The sequence below is a fragment of the Micrasema longulum genome, unplaced genomic scaffold (assembly GCF_059751315.1).
Source record: "Micrasema longulum isolate JH-2025_06_02 unplaced genomic scaffold, ASM5975131v1 h1tg000669l, whole genome shotgun sequence".
Taxonomy (NCBI): domain Eukaryota; kingdom Metazoa; phylum Arthropoda; class Insecta; order Trichoptera; family Brachycentridae; genus Micrasema; species Micrasema longulum.
The window spans coordinates 55,044-71,102 of record NW_028277865.1 but is presented as its reverse complement, the minus strand read 5'-3'; the positions used below and the strand labels follow the sequence as shown (position 1 = coordinate 71,102).

Genomic DNA, 16,059 nt, shown 5'->3' with positions numbered 1-16,059 from the left:
TAAGTAAAGTTAAGTTTTCTCTATGAAAAGCAGAATATGCATACAATTTCTTCTTCTAAACATCTTCAAATATAGTTCACCAGCGAAGATACTTTAAATTTTCATGCAAATATACTCATCTTCGTACACAAATATTGGTTTTTCTTTATAGACCGACGACGATAACTCTGTTGACTTTCCATTTTAATTGGGGCCCAGGGCCGCGATTATGAACGACCATCTTCGTCGGTACATACTGAGACAGTATAAACTAATATCGATATTTATGTACAATAGTGTGTATATTTGTATGAAAATTCAAAGTATCTTTGTCGGTAACCGGTAATTGAACATGTTTAAAAACTTAATTTTACTTTGTAGATAAAATTGAAGATAAATTTTAACTTCCCATCAGAATACGTACCCTGGTGGCCCATCACCAATTTATTATTACAATTTTTAAAATGTTATTGTTGTCAATTTCACAGATTTTGGTCTTGTGCCTTTAATTAATGTGTGTACTGTGTTTGAAATTTTTTCTATTGGTCTGTATAAATTGGTTATGTTTTTTATGATTATTTTAGTTTTTAATTGTTTATTATGTTAATGATAATTAGGTTTATTGGATTAATTACGTTTTTTTTATTGTTATTATTATGTTAACTTTGTTAAATAGCTAATCTTAGGCATTTTTCACATTTTGTAAAATGTTTCCCTCGGCACGGGACACCCCAGTGAGGGAACATTATTCTGTATAAAAAAAGAATACAAACAATGTAAAAATATTAATAAATTAAAAAATCTAAGGTTTCTAAATCAAATCAAATCTAAATAAATTTTGTTTGCCTGAGTAGTATTGTACCGTTGTATTGGAGCAAAAAATTTGTGCGGATAATCATTTAAAAATAAAAATTGCCCAACAAAATACGAAAAAAGTATACAAAAAACATAAGCATGACCTTTGCGTAGCATTAAAAAAATCTAAACGTGTCAATATGTTCAAATTCTTTTAAAAACTTTTTTAATGGATGCCCTTTCGAAGGCTATGCTACATGCAGTACCAAATCTTCAAATATAGGTTTAGATTAAAGATAAAACTTCACAAGGGCACCTCGGGTAGAGAAATTCCATTGTTATTTACATAGTCAGGATGTTGTTTGCTGCCGATGTATTCTGCAGTTCAACAATGTTTGAGTATGTCCAAATTCTTGCAGACTGGCTGGATTTCCTCCCTAGGGGGTTATTCTTATTTCAATTTATTTTAACAGAGAGAGAAAACATTTTTGAGAAGGGAATATGGAAGTCTAGGCATTTACAGGGCTTATGACCTGTCACTGGCTGGTTTAAGTGGCCACTTTCCCTTCTCCAAAATGTTTTCCCTCTCTGTTGAATAAATTTTAATATTCTGCAGTACTTCGGACACAGCCAGACGTGACCCAGAAAATCTGGAGAGAATAATAATCACGAGCAGTGCGCCGGGACGAAGAAGCAGAAGCAGAGCTGCAGTTTGATGGATCGACCAGGTGAAAATAATGTCGCGGGCGACCCTGCATGGAGCTGTGGAGAGGGCGCGGAGCCGTGGAGGATGAAAATCCATTATTAATTAAATGGTTGGGGAGAGTACCAACGATCACAGCCCTCAAAACTGAGGAACGACAGTAAAAAGTAAAAAAGGGCGACCTACCCTGTAGAGAGAATTTCTAGTATTAAAATACAAATATTTTAATATACACAAACTATTACAAACCTTTCATTTTATATTTGAGTTTGTGAATATCTTTTAAAATATATTTATTAATAATATCAATTAATTATTAGTGAATCTTCTCTTCAATATTAAGACAAGTCAAGTTGTTTTTGCTCTTCCAGCCAATGTCCTCTCCATCAAAATATACGACGCCGCACTGCAGAAGGGCAACAACTCGTGCTGGGGCGGGCGAGGAGGATGCCAGCAACTCTGCCTGCCCACCGGCCCCTATACCAGGATGTGTGCGTGCGCCACGGGGTACGCCGTGGACCCCACGAAGCCGAACAACTGCATTGGTAAGAAAACATTTTAAGCATAGCATTTCTCAACAAAGGTTGTTTTTTAGTATGTGCATAAGTGCGGTGAACTCCTAAGTAAAAATATGTGTAAATAAATAATTGACAGTAAAAATGTGTAATACAAAGAAACAGGAATTCGATAAACCAAGATGAAAATCGTTTTTAGATAGTAAATTAAAAACATCTGGACTCAAGAGGTTTCAGTACTGATTTGCTAGTGCCTCCCCATCCTGTTATGCCATAAATTTTAATTGAGTTACATAACACATAGTGTAATTGTTTCTGGATTTTCTAAATTTTCCGCTAAGTGTGAGGTACAGTAAAACCCCTTTTTTTATGTGTTTCAAGTGAGCAACAACAAAAAGCGTAAAACTGATGAAAACGCTAAAGTGAGGAAATGAAAAATGTATGGAAAAAATTACATTACATACTAATTTAATTATTGTACAAGACTTACTAAATTGTAAAAACTGTCATCATTGGGGATTATGAATATTTACTTATGATTTAATTTAAAATATTTGTATTTTTTCAATCAATACTATAATGTAATGCGTTTTTTTTAATTGAATTTTTTAAAAACATGCATAAATAATTTTATGTAGGTACTTAACCTTAAAAAAATAAAAATTTGAATTTGCATAAATTTTATTTAAATGGTATCACTTTTTTTAGTATGGCAACACAGAATTTCAACTGTCATCTACATCGCGGCAAAATTGTTTCTCACTTTTATGATAACTGTTTAAACTATATTCTTTTCACATTATGTTTATAACTTTGAATAATATTTCTATTGCCACATTTTTAAACTTTCTGCATCCTAATTTATTGATGTAGACTTTATTCTTCCTAAACATGCGTCAACTGCATGTCACAATTTAGAAAAATATCAAATTTAGACACTTAAACAAAATGGTCAATTACACTGCACCTACTTTGAATTTAGTTTGAGACAATAATTTACACATTTTTTATTTACTTTGATTTTATTCTCCATTCACACGGCGGCGCGCGGCTCGTTGTCTTTTGACAGATTGAATGAGTTTTACAAAATTTTCAACATAAAACCAAGGTTAAGAAAAACGTAAAAAATGTTAATTGGGGGGAGAATTTGAATGAGAATGTATGGAAAAAAATGGGACCTAAACATTTCAGCGTAAAAAGGGAGAAAACATAAAATTGAGGAATGTAAAAATGAGATTTTAATGCAGTAATGGCACAGTTCCTTCGTGCGGGATTTGGTACAAGTTAGTGACATTTTCCTCAGGCATTGAAGAGTTCATGTTCTACTCCATCAACTGGGAGATCCGAGGACTGGGGATGGATGGGAACAACAGCACGGCGGTGCTGGGACCCATTTCTCATGTTTCCATGGCCACTAGCATCGACTTCCACGCAGGTAAACAAGTCTTATGATAATTCATTTCTGTACTAGATATAAATTAGTACTGACAGTGCATTTTAAACATAATATAACGGTTTCTATTATTTATTGGCAATTCTCGATGGAATTCCATTTTAATGATGTTATAACTTATATTTACATATAAGTTACTAATTAAAAATACTTAGTACACTTCCACTTATTTGTTCGACCAATTAGCGCTTTCACCCGCTAATGGGCATCTTTAGACTGGTAAATATCGTACAGTGTAAGGATAATTTATATAAAACTAAATATTATCTTAAGTGTAGGTACATTTAAAAATAAGTCAAAAGAGATACAATACGTAATATTTAATTTTTATCAAAAAAAAAATTGTTATTTTTTTCGTGCATTTTCAGGAAACTTTGCTGTACAATTTAACGCTTAAATTTTTACCGCGCCCAAAAAACATTTATTGTATCCAATTTCCCGCAGGGCTGAAGTTTCTCGTTGTCTCTTGTGGATATGACCTACGGTTTCTTGGACAATTAAAATTAAAAATATTTAAAAATATTTTTTATTCCTTTTCTGAGAACCTTTTGTCTGGACGTGAAACACTGAACACATATAGCAGATCTAATTCAGGCATCTAGGTACTAGTTATTTGTTAAGATTTAAATTATTTAGTGTTAGTTTATTTTTAAGCCCCGATAGTGGAACCGTTTAGACTGAACAACCGTGTTCTGTAAGTGGTCTTCATATTATATTTATTTTAGTAATTTTACACAATTATATGCGTGCAGGTATTGTTAAATGTTTTATGTAATATGTTTTCAGCCGAGGACTTCATCTACTGGTCTGACTCAGACCACGGGACCATCAGCAGGATAAGGAGAGATGGAACTGGGCGACAGCTCCTAGTCGTAGAACAAACTGAATCTGTCAAATATGTTCCTATCGATTGGTTAGCAGGTAATATTTTATCTATTTCTATGCATAATAGCTTAAAATACTTAACAAATTATACTTTGACCATACTGTTATCATATATTAAATTATTCATCTTGTATTATTATGAGTCACGAGTAGGGGAGTAGGGTCAGGGTGACGACAGTTTTGGAGGGCTGTAATTTTGTATTGATTTGAACACGGGTTAATTATTATAAACACTTTATTTTATTTTAGTTTTTGAGTTTTTTTATTTTATTTTTATAATTATTATTTTCTTCAATTAAGTTGTTCTTCTTATAAGGCTCAATAATTATCGCAAATGTTATACTCGCTGCATATGTATGTGTACTTATTATTATGTTATCCGCACTGTAAAATGTACATACATATCTAAATTTAATATCTATTCTTAACTTCTTATTGGTAATATTTATCTTTTAGCTTACGAGAAGGCCTGTAATTGGATCTTAATATATAATTTAACCTACACTGTAATTAATAAACATTGTAATCTGTTGGCTTTCCAAAATAAAATAAAATAAAAATAAAAAAAACACGAAAGCTAAAATTTGGTATCTCTGTAACTTAATTATCGTATTTTCGGACAGCCATTTAAGTACTTTATTGTTAAGCTCGTTTCACCATTAATTTATAATTAAATTAAGCAATATGCATATTGTTCTAGGTCTGACGGTGGATTGGATAGCTGGCAACATGTACTGGACGGACCCCAAGAGGAATGTTATCGAAGTGTCCCGCCTTAACGGCAGTTCGCGATATGTTGTCTTGGCCAATAATATAGACACTCCGACTGGTGAGTAATTTAGTAATAATACAACTGTTTTCATAAAAAATCTCAATACTGCTGAGTCTACTGGGCAGCTTTCCGCATAGTGTTTTTTATTGTTGTATTTATTACAGCCCTGGCAGTGGATCCCGTTCAAGGGATTCTATTCTTCGCGGGAGTCGGTTGGATAATGAAAGCTGGTCTCGACGGATCTAATACTACCCTACTATATAACAGTACCAACTCTGTCATCACGGACATCACTTTGGATTATGAAGTAAGTCTTATATTTTCAGTAACTTCTTTGCTATAATTATTTTTAATGTATGAAGAGTAATGTCTTTGGATGAGTCGGGTAGAGAAGGATAAGGAGTGACTGAAAATTGTATGAAAAATGTTGTGTAAGATAACTGCGATGAGATGCTTTGATTATTTACAGTACTTTTTTGTTTATTGAAAGTGAATAAAAAACTACTTTTACAAAAATCGCTCTATCTTAAAATACCAGATATTTTTTTATGAAATTTGGAATACACATTAACCATATTATACTACTGCCCAAGGTCATATTTATGATTGGTCTGTTGGACAGCCTACCTAGAGAGGTGGATCTTTTCCATGCTGGGATTACCAGTTTTAGACTCTTACTCTCTAACTATGTATCATAATGTGTATTAGTGACTTATTCGTCTTGGTTTACTATTGTTTTCATAGACCTTAATAATCTACTGTGTTTTTTTTAATCATGTTTTTGTAGTTGCCTAATTATATAATTTATACATAGACGTACAACGGTCTAAGGCAAGGTGATGCACTGGCATGCCTGTTGTTTAATATTGCTCTTGAAAAATCCATAAGAGACGCGGGAGTAGAAACAACAGGAACTACTTTTAGAAAGACCACCCAGATATTAGCCTATGCAGATGACCTAGACTTAATCTCCAGAACTGTCCCGGGATTAAAATATGATTTCTTAAAGCTTGAAATGGCTGCAAATTACATGGGTCTTAAAGTAAATACATCTAAGACTAAATATATGTTTGCAAGAAAGTCACAAATAAATTATGTACAACAGGCAATTGACGTTGGGTCACACCACATCGACAATGTCAATTCCTTTAAATATTTAGGTACTGAAATGACTAATGATAACAATTATAGTACCGAGATTAGAGCACGGCTATCGGCAGCAAACTGATGTTATTATGGCTTGTTTAAACATCTGGGATCCAAATTGCTCACTAGAAAAACTAAGACCATTATTTACAAAACTGTCCTCAGACCGGTCATTACATATGGTGCCGAATGCTGGGTTATGACCAAAAGAGATGAAAATATGGTATTAGTATTCGAAAGAAAAATATTAAGGAAGATATTTGGTGCTGTCAACCAAAACGGAGTGTGGAGAAGACGGTTTAATCGTGAATTAGAGGCACTGTATGGCGAACCCAACACTGCGCAATCCATCAAAATAAGAAGATTGCAATGGTCGGCCATGTGCACAGAATGAATAATAACCGCACCCAAAAAAATATTATTTATACCACTCCAGGAGGCAGACGAAGCAGAGGCAGGCCGAAATTAAGATGGCTGGATAATGTGGAAAGTGACATAAGAGCGATTGGCCTGACGAACTGGAGAAGAGCCGCGGGGGGCAGGGACGAATGGAGACTAATTCTGGAGGAGGCCAGGGCCCACAACGGGCTGTAGCGCCACTGATGATGATGAATTATATAATTTATGTAAATTGTAATTGGCAGTAGTGCTGTATTGTACATTTAAATAAATAAATATTTCTTTTAGTACCCATAGGGAAATATCACATTTTCAAAGTAATAAAAGTCTATGAAATACTGTCCAGTAAAAAAACCTTAATTTTTTGCTATTTATTAGCATAAAAAATACTTTTAAATTTGTAATTTTGAATTCCCGCAAAAACTATGGTTCCCTTGGCCACGCCCCTAATACGTCACAATTCATGTTTGTTTGCTCCTGCCACTGAAATTTGTGTAGAACAATTTCACAAATCTTGACGTCACAACAAGCAAGGCCAAACACATTTTTCTACTAAAATATTTTATTGAATTTCTTTTTTACATAAATGTATGAAAACATTTCTCTACAATATCCATATTGATTTTGAAAATACAGTTATATTTTCTAAATCCATTTAATATATTTTTATCGGTAATCGTAGTATGTGATATTTCCCTATTGTTTAGAATAACACGAGTACTAGCCAGTACCTGGCATGCGTTGCAATCTCACTCAAAGAAAGAAAGCGTTTGTGTTTTAATTCTGTTTATTGAATGTGCTTTTGGATACACAATATTTCTGTTTTTATGGTCTCGTGCGTATACAAATAAATCAGAAGGTCAGCAGGCCACATTTGAGAAGCATGGATTTTCAAAATGTTATTATTTTTATTTTTTTATTCAGAAACCTTTGCAGTTTCATCGCAATCGGATGAATGGTGTAGGACTCATACAGGACAAACAAAGATACATTCCACGTATTAATCTGACCAATTAGCCCATTCGCCGTCCGCAATTGGGTCTCCTGTCTGTTGTGAAAGTAACTTTCTCACATAAAACGTTTTTATGTTTATGTTTTTTAGAAGCACAAGCTGTACTGGACAGATAATGTTCGTATCGCCATCATGTCCGTGGACTACAGCGGCTCTGCACTGATGGACGTCCTGAATGAGGGCCTCGAGAATCCATTTTCCCTCACTGTACACAATGGAGAAATCTTCTGGCTTGATACGTGAGTCAATTTTGAAAATAAATAGTCCTTAATATCCGGAGACTTTAGTAGTATGTACGATGAATGGAGCTCGGTCCATTCCATTGTACAGGTGGGATTGGGTTCTGTAATACGGAAGTTTGGAGATAAAATGTTTGTGTCTTGTGATGTGGTTAGAGTTGCAAAAACGAATGGTCGAGTACTTGACTTCCTAGGTTTAATTTTCTTTTGTTTTTTGGGCTTAGTATTCAAATAAACATGAATTCTGTGGCATTCAACATAAATATTCGTATACCAACGCATTATTGGTTCGGGATGTTTCGGAATCCCCCCGAAAATGCTTCATAAATAGCAGACATGTCGAATGGAGATATCTGACGCGTTATTCACTTTAGTAATAACCGAAACATCCCAAACGTTAGACGTATTTCCGAGTGATAAGGAAGCATTCTGAATGAATAACGTCTCAGGTATATACAAATATTCGTCTGGCACAGAACTGACGAAAAATATAATCTACAAAAACACTTTTTTGTTTAGCTATAACTGACAATTACGTCTGTCTGTCGCCATTTTTTAATTATCTCTACAAAATATACGCATTTAAATGTGCCCCAAATAGCATTTACATGGACGTCGGGAATTCACTCCAAAACAAACAACCCACCTGTCAAACTTTTATTTGTAATTCTGACTACCAACTTAAGCAGGAAAAATTAGAGACATGTTTAGGGATACTAGTAGAAAACAAATAAACTTGACACTTTTTATCTCTGTAGGTAACACAATAAATTGTTTTTAAATCTTTATATATGTAATTCCTCTGTACGTGTGATGTCGTTGAACTCCTTATAAAATAATATTAAATTCAATACATTTTTAAAAATCGTATCCCTACATAAGTACACCCCTCTGTTGGTGAGAAGACCGGAGTTTAACGTTTGCAAAAAGAATGCCATATTTGAAAAAATATTTATTTTATGTTTTGGAATTCAACCATAAACAAGTACCAAGGTACCTACTTCAATTCAATATTTGAATATTAACAAATTTTAGTTTTGGAATTTAATCACAAACAAGCATCTAGGTACCTACTTATCAATGAAAAGTTTTTTGCCAACGTTTGGGCAGGACAACGTCTGTCGGGTCCGCTAGTTTACAATAAAAAAACACAAAAATGGCGGCTATAACTTCGATTATCGATTTAACTTACCAACAAGGTCGTATAATGATGGAGACTAACTTCATTCTCTTGTGCTGTCAGTTTTCAGTGAAGATTGCAATTTTTTCCGTCCAAAAAGTTGGTATAATGACTAGAGACTAAATTCAGACTCTTGAGCTGTCAAAAACTCGAAAATGGCGGCAAAAAATGTCCGCCACACACGTTAAACTGTCTTTTAAATTACAAATTTAAATAAAAAAAGTTGGTATAATGATAGAAATTAACTTTAGACACTCGAGCTGTCAGTTTTCAGTGCTGGTCGCGAATTTCTCCGACGTTAATTGCTGGAAAAAAAACGTAAGACCGGGTTTTTAATAATTTATAACATAAAATGTTTTTTTTACTTTCCAGCGTTCATGACAGAGGTTCAATCAACAAGGCGTCAATATCCAATACGACCAAAATCCACAGTCTCGCAAAAAATGTCGGGGACTCTTTAAAGGACATACAAATTTTCTCCAAACAAAGGTTTGTTGCAAATATTCGATGAATGTTCACTCACAGACGAAAAGAATGTCAAGCTTTGTGTAAAGGAATAATTTAAACTAATTTTCAGTTCCCGTGAGATTCATCAAAATCATTTCATCATCATCATCATTATCGAACCCTTATCGACACATGGTGATGCATAGGGCACTCTATTTGTAAAGTAAATTCATTGTATCTCCATATGATCTGTTACAGGAAGTAAAGGTGATCAGTCTTACGCTTCAGGGACAGTCTAATATTGTTTTAAAATAATAATAATTTGAATTGCCAATGCACTACAGATGGCAGCACCGTCAAGTAACCCATTTCAAGAATACTTACTAACTAGTATGTCAACAAAAGCAAATGAAGAACTCATTGATTTATCATTGTCTCTGAAAAATAGTTTCAATCAACAACTAAGACAGCTAAAAGTTGTGTCCCAAGATTGGAAAAAAAATTTTGACGGGTCGGAGCCCAGTCAATTTTGGGAATCTGTGATGTAGAGGAATCGAAGTCTGTATGCGAAGACACAGTGATATGGGACAGATACTGATCTAGTAATCAGAAATTTTGAGCGGGAAACATGCGTCTAATAATAACAAATAAAATTAACAAGAAGCGGATAGATTCCTTGGTACCTACACTCTACACTACGCACACAGATGCGTTTCTACTATCATCTCTCAGGGAACAGCCAAATGTGAACCAAGTGTTTTTACAGTTATTTACTAGGAAAAAGACAATAGATCCTGTTTACTGCATACCAAAATAAAACAGGGACGAGTTTGAGTATCGTCTATTGTCTTGTTAATCTTAATAATAAGTTAAGGAATGCTATCTTTGTTTAGTTTTTTTATATTTTACTTTCTGTGCTGTTACATGTTCACTTAATTGCCACACTTACTAGTTCTTTGCTCAATGTATTATTATTGTGTTTTTTTCATTATAAACTTTTTAAAATCATTCTTATGTTGTTGAAATTCCATTTGAAGCTGCAAGACTTTTTGTGATGTTAGCTATCATATTATTTTTATCATATTATGTAAATGTTATCAACTATCAAATATCTAAATTTAGTAAGTGGGGTCTAGAATTTCAACCGTCCATGCGCTCAGTAGCTGCAAGACTTGTTGTTATCTAACTTCTAAATTTATAAATTTGCTTTTTATTTCGTTTTTAAAATATCACTTAAACTCTAAACTTCATTGTCAAATAAAAAAATTAAAAATAAAAATGTAAATAGGGCCTAGATTTCTTATTTTCCATGCGCTCTGTAGCTGCAAGACGTTCTGTTATCTAGCTCATATATATCATAATTGTAATGGGCTCATATATATCATGGGCGGCCTCCGTGGTGTAGTGGTCAAGACGCTTGACTCACGCACGGAAGGTTCCGGGTTCGATTCCCGGTGAGAACACAAAAATTAAAAATGTAATTTTTCTCAAGCCTGGTTGTTTTGTAATGTAATTCACCACTGTAATTGGGCCTCCTGGCCTGTTGTGGTGCAAAAAAAAAAAAAAAAAAATGGGATAAGAAAAAAACGAATATAGCATAATTGGAGACAAGGAACTAGAATCCCAACTGTCCATGCGCTCTGTAGCTGCTATTTATTGTACAGCGCCCTTGAGGTGATTTTCACAAAAATGGGGCCATATGAATTATCCAAACATTAATTCTAGTCTTTGATTGTTTCAGGCAGCGCGGTACTAATCCGTGCGCAGGTCCCACCAACGGCGGTTGCGCAGAGCTGTGTTTGTTCGACGGGAAGAAAGCCAACTGCGCCTGTCCGCACGGCAATCTGGCTGCTGATGGGAAGAAGTGCGAGCGTAAGTCTACATTCTATGATCATACACGATGATGGTGGCCAAGTCAGAATTCTTGTTTGTCGCCAAATCGAGATTGAAGTTTTTACCTAGTCAGAAACTAACAGTTTTGCTATTTAGTACACTTTATAGAGCAAACACAAATGTCATTAAATGTTTATTTTATATTAAAGAAAATTGTACATAGGTTCGATTTCAGTAATTCGGTAAAACAGCGATGATCTAATAAAATCACAAAATTAATTATTAACACAGTTTGACATTCGCGGGGTTCAGAGGTTGAGAATCACCGGGATTCTGTTTAAACTTGATGGATGAGATTTACGACCGTCCACCGGACTTCGACAAAGGAGAAACATATGGTGTCAAGATTATGCTCGGGCACTGTTTTCATAGGAATGGTTGAGTTAACTACCTAGCAAGTTGAATACGGAAGGGCTCAGAAAAGAGCGCACATTCGTAATAATTGCTTAGTGAGTATTATGCAACTCATTACTTGAATTTCCGTCAAGGATAATCTTAGGAAGCTGACTGAGTACATGCGCTGTTCCAAAATGCACGAAAGCAGCTGCCTGTAGCTTAGTCAAACCTCCATGGGACTAACTCTTTTGGAGTGCTGAGAGCCATCTCCCAGTACCAGGACTGTTCCAAAATACATGAAAGCGGTCTGATAGCTGAGGAGATGAACTCCCGGTTTGAAAGCAAATATCTTGTACCATGACTGTTCCAAAATGTATGATAGCTGAGATAAATAACTCTGCCTTCCATAGCGAGTGCACGACCTTTTATAGGCGAACTTTGGTGACTATTCTGGTGGGGATGATTTCCTTCAGGCCTCCGCGGGGGATGAAGCGCGCAGGGGTAGCCGGTCAGCTGCGATGTTGGAAGAGTAACGTTGTGGGGCCGAGATAGCGATACATGTGCAAAAAAAAATCGTGGGTACCCATTTCGACCGCACATTACAACTTTTGATTTTAAGTTTCTTTTGCTTTACATAGACAAAGGATTAGTAATGTATTGTGTCAGTATGGAAGCGTTTTGATTTTGCCAATATTTCCTGCAGCAGATATTCATAAACTGACTCCATCAATATAGAATAAAATTCACAGATTCACTCTTTCACTATTATGGAATAATCTACCCACTAATGTCGGAGACTCTTACTCTTTCTTTATTGACATTTTAATCACGTATGAAATGTCACTTCCTGAATATTTGAGTTTTTCCTTTCTCCTCCCTCTTTCCTTCCGTCTTTACCCCCTCCTCTCTTCATAGTATAGTGTAGATATTTAGTTAATTTTTTTTTAATGTATGTGTTTATCAATATTTTTTTTTATAATGAAAATATTATTATATACCAACAATATCTAAATTTGTTGCAACAGAGAGAGAAATAATTTTTAAGAAGGGAATATGGAAGTCTAGGTATTTACAGGGCTTGTGACCTGTCATGCTTGTGGGGGGTTTGAGTGACCATTTTATACACTGTGTAACATTTACTATTCCGCTTACGTTTGAACATCCACATTTCTCTTCCATCTGTCGACTTTTGTGAAGTAAAAGAGCTGAAACCTTTACTGCTGTGAAGAGATTCATCTGATCGATTTATTTCACACACTAGACAACGCCTGTTAATCTTAATTACTCTCTAGGAGGTGAAATCCAGTCTTGTCTACGAACATTTGGAAAGGCTCAAAAAATATTGTACATTATGAAATCTATGGTGTAGATGTATTTATAAATATACATAAAACAAAAATTCAAAGTTACATTCCGTATTTTTTTTAATGTGAGTAAGTGGAAAATATGAAATAGAAAAAATTCAAAATAGATTTGAAGCAAAAATTATTAAATTAAAGTCATATCTTGGGTAAAAGGACGATAATGTACTGGAAGCTTGTTTTACACCGCTTCGAAATAACACGGTCCTAAAATGAAACTAAAATTAATTTAACAATGCGTAATAGTAATATAATTCGCACCACGAGTACTTCAGTGTATTAAAAAATCAGGTTACTTTTTAGATAATATACAGTTTGCTTATGAATTTTTTGGTATATTTATTACTTTACTACTGTTTTGGTAGTAACGCATACCTGGTACTCATCCTGACCTATTGAGAAGGGGTCGATGCCATTATGAGTTAGCTGAGTGTTGTGTATGCTTCGTGGTGCTTGTTTGAAATGCCAAAAATCCCGCGCTGATGAGATACGGTCTGAAATCCGTTTCCTTAAGACTGTAGTCTGGTAAAACGAATGCAAAATTAGGAAATCATACAATTTTGCCATTTTGAAACTATTTTTTTTTCTAATCGTACAATAATAAAAAAATAAATAAACATAAGTTAGATAAAAACAATATTTTTAAAGGTATTTCTGTTAAAAAATATACTTAAAAATTTTATGTAACTAAAATACAATTACTTTTAGACTGGCAGATTACGCCATTTCAAATTTAGACTACCCTTTCGAAAGCGATTAGGGCTGGTCTGAGGGTCACGAAAAAGTCAATAAGATATTGTTTTAAATTGAATATTACAACCAGAATTATCTTTCTTTTTCAAGAAAAGATAATACAATCGTATAAAAAATGGTTTCAACTAAAGTATTTCAATATTTTTTTTATATTATAAGTATTACCGAAGGCATAGTTTTAAGTAGAAATAAAGGAAAATGTCACAAAAATGTATGTGATTTAAAATGCTTGTATTTTTTTTCCTATAGAAAAGATAATAAATTTATGTTAAATTTATTATCCTCAAATTATTATGACAAATTTTCGTTCAATACTTAGTCTTTATTGAGATCCCAGATACCTAAGTTTAGTCTAAATTATAAATGGCGTAATCTGCCGGTCTAAAAGTAATTATATTTTAGTTACATAAAACTTTTAAGTATATTTTTTAACAGAAATACCTTAAAAAATATTAGTTTTATCTAATTTACGTTTTTTTATTTTTTTTTATTATTGCGCGATTTAAAAAACATTAGTTTTAATATGGCAAAATGGCAAAAAAAATATCCGTGAGGTGTACGGAAATGTGATAAGTCAATCAGTTCGGGTGATAATGCGGACAAAGTGGCATATTTAAAAAATCACTTTAGTATATAAAAAAATAATAGTTTGCGTGCGAAATCGAAGAATTGCGCTAGTCTTTATGAACAGTTTCGAGGAAACGACGGGCGCTTTTATTATTTCGAAATAGTATGCGGGAGATCCGATTGGCAAGTCTTTCTTATTAAGTTGCTTTTATTTTACTTGTAGCGTACGACGCCTTCCTCATGTTCTCGCGAGTGATGAGAATTGACTCCATTCATATGACTGATGAAAAAGACTTGAATTCACCGTACCCCGCCATACAGAGCAGGTAAGCCAAATAACATATAAGAGATATACACTTACGTAGAATGGAGTCAATGTTAAAAATCTCAAGTCTACAAAAACGTCGAAATAACATTGACTCCATATTTATGTTTAATTTACTGAATGGCTTAATTGCTGTACCATCGTTACTGGAACAAGTGGCATTCAATGTTTTGATCCGCCCGTTGTGAAATAATAATGTGCTGTTCCTCAATCAACACAGCACAAACTATGGCTTGCATGCACCAATGTCCCGATCGTGTCGCATTGTAAACTCGAGACAAGATCTGGACTATTTTGGTGTAAGTCTTCATAGATTTGAAAAATCACTAAGATAGACCGGGTCTGTCTTGAGGTAGTAATTTTTTATATATTTATTTTGTCCAGTTGTATTTTATTTGATTAGTACCTGTATTTATTACAAGCAATTTGGTTTACCATTGTTGGAATGGACTGCATAAGTCCATCAATAAATAAATAAATAAGAGTATGTTTAAAATATCACACTTTGTATACATAGATCACACACGACTTAAATATTATAACACGGCTAGTTTCAGGTATTCTGATTACCCGTCATGTATCTGTTAACTGAGTTAATGGGTTATCAGAATACTGGAAATTATTTGTGTTATAATATTTAACTCCCGTGTGGTCTATATAATATACAGTGTTTTATTTTAAAATGTTATCCCACAAAGTAAATGCTAAAATAATAAATAGAGTCTTGACAATTTGTTTTATACCCCGTTTTTCACCAGTACCTTTGCCATAGCTGTTGCACAAAAATATAAAACCAACATCCCATGCATTTTAATAGGCAACCCTTACATGCGCTGATTATGTTATGAAAATATTTTGAATAGTGAGTTTTGCATGTCGGTTTAATTGGTGTCCCGACGAAGAGGCAGGTACGCCGTGAAACCAGAAGACATAGAATAGTCGGTAAGTGGTTATATACAAATATTTGATAACATTTAGTATAAATATGTTTTTTTTTTTAATTTATCACTAGGAATGTTCGTCTGAAGTCTTGCTCTGAAACATTGTGTACATCCTTGTATGATTTTTTGATAAAAAAATATAATAAAATGCAATATACGAGGCGTATCCAGAAAGTAAGTGTACTGAGGCTCTCACGACCGGATGGATTTAATTTTTTTACATGTTGGTTACACTTCTGTGTAGCCTGACCCTTCCCCTCCGCAACGAGACCGATTCGAGGTCATTACGTTGAGAAGTATCGACGCAAGAACATGTTTTGTGAAAAATGTCAATGCAATTTCCCGCCAAGTGCAAAAT

The 16,059-nt window shown here is 34.0% G+C and overlaps 1 protein-coding gene across 1 annotated transcript in view; it reads left to right on the top strand.

Annotated features, from left to right (window-relative positions):
- Nucleotides 1–16,059, top strand: part of LRP1 (LDL receptor protein 1) — a gene marked incomplete at its 3' end in the record, with an annotated part of 184,689 nt that overhangs the window by 113,692 nt on the left and 54,938 nt on the right. Inside the window, exons 37-45 of the mRNA XM_088229426.1 lie at nucleotides 1,849–2,022; nucleotides 3,296–3,427; nucleotides 4,232–4,366; nucleotides 5,031–5,159; nucleotides 5,267–5,409; nucleotides 7,750–7,898; nucleotides 9,451–9,567; nucleotides 11,267–11,397; nucleotides 14,659–14,761. Coding sequence (XP_088085552.1) covers nucleotides 1,849–2,022; nucleotides 3,296–3,427; nucleotides 4,232–4,366; nucleotides 5,031–5,159; nucleotides 5,267–5,409; nucleotides 7,750–7,898; nucleotides 9,451–9,567; nucleotides 11,267–11,397; nucleotides 14,659–14,761 — 1,213 coding nt within the window. The remainder of the gene's footprint in view (nucleotides 1–1,848; nucleotides 2,023–3,295; nucleotides 3,428–4,231; nucleotides 4,367–5,030; nucleotides 5,160–5,266; nucleotides 5,410–7,749; nucleotides 7,899–9,450; nucleotides 9,568–11,266; nucleotides 11,398–14,658; nucleotides 14,762–16,059) is intronic.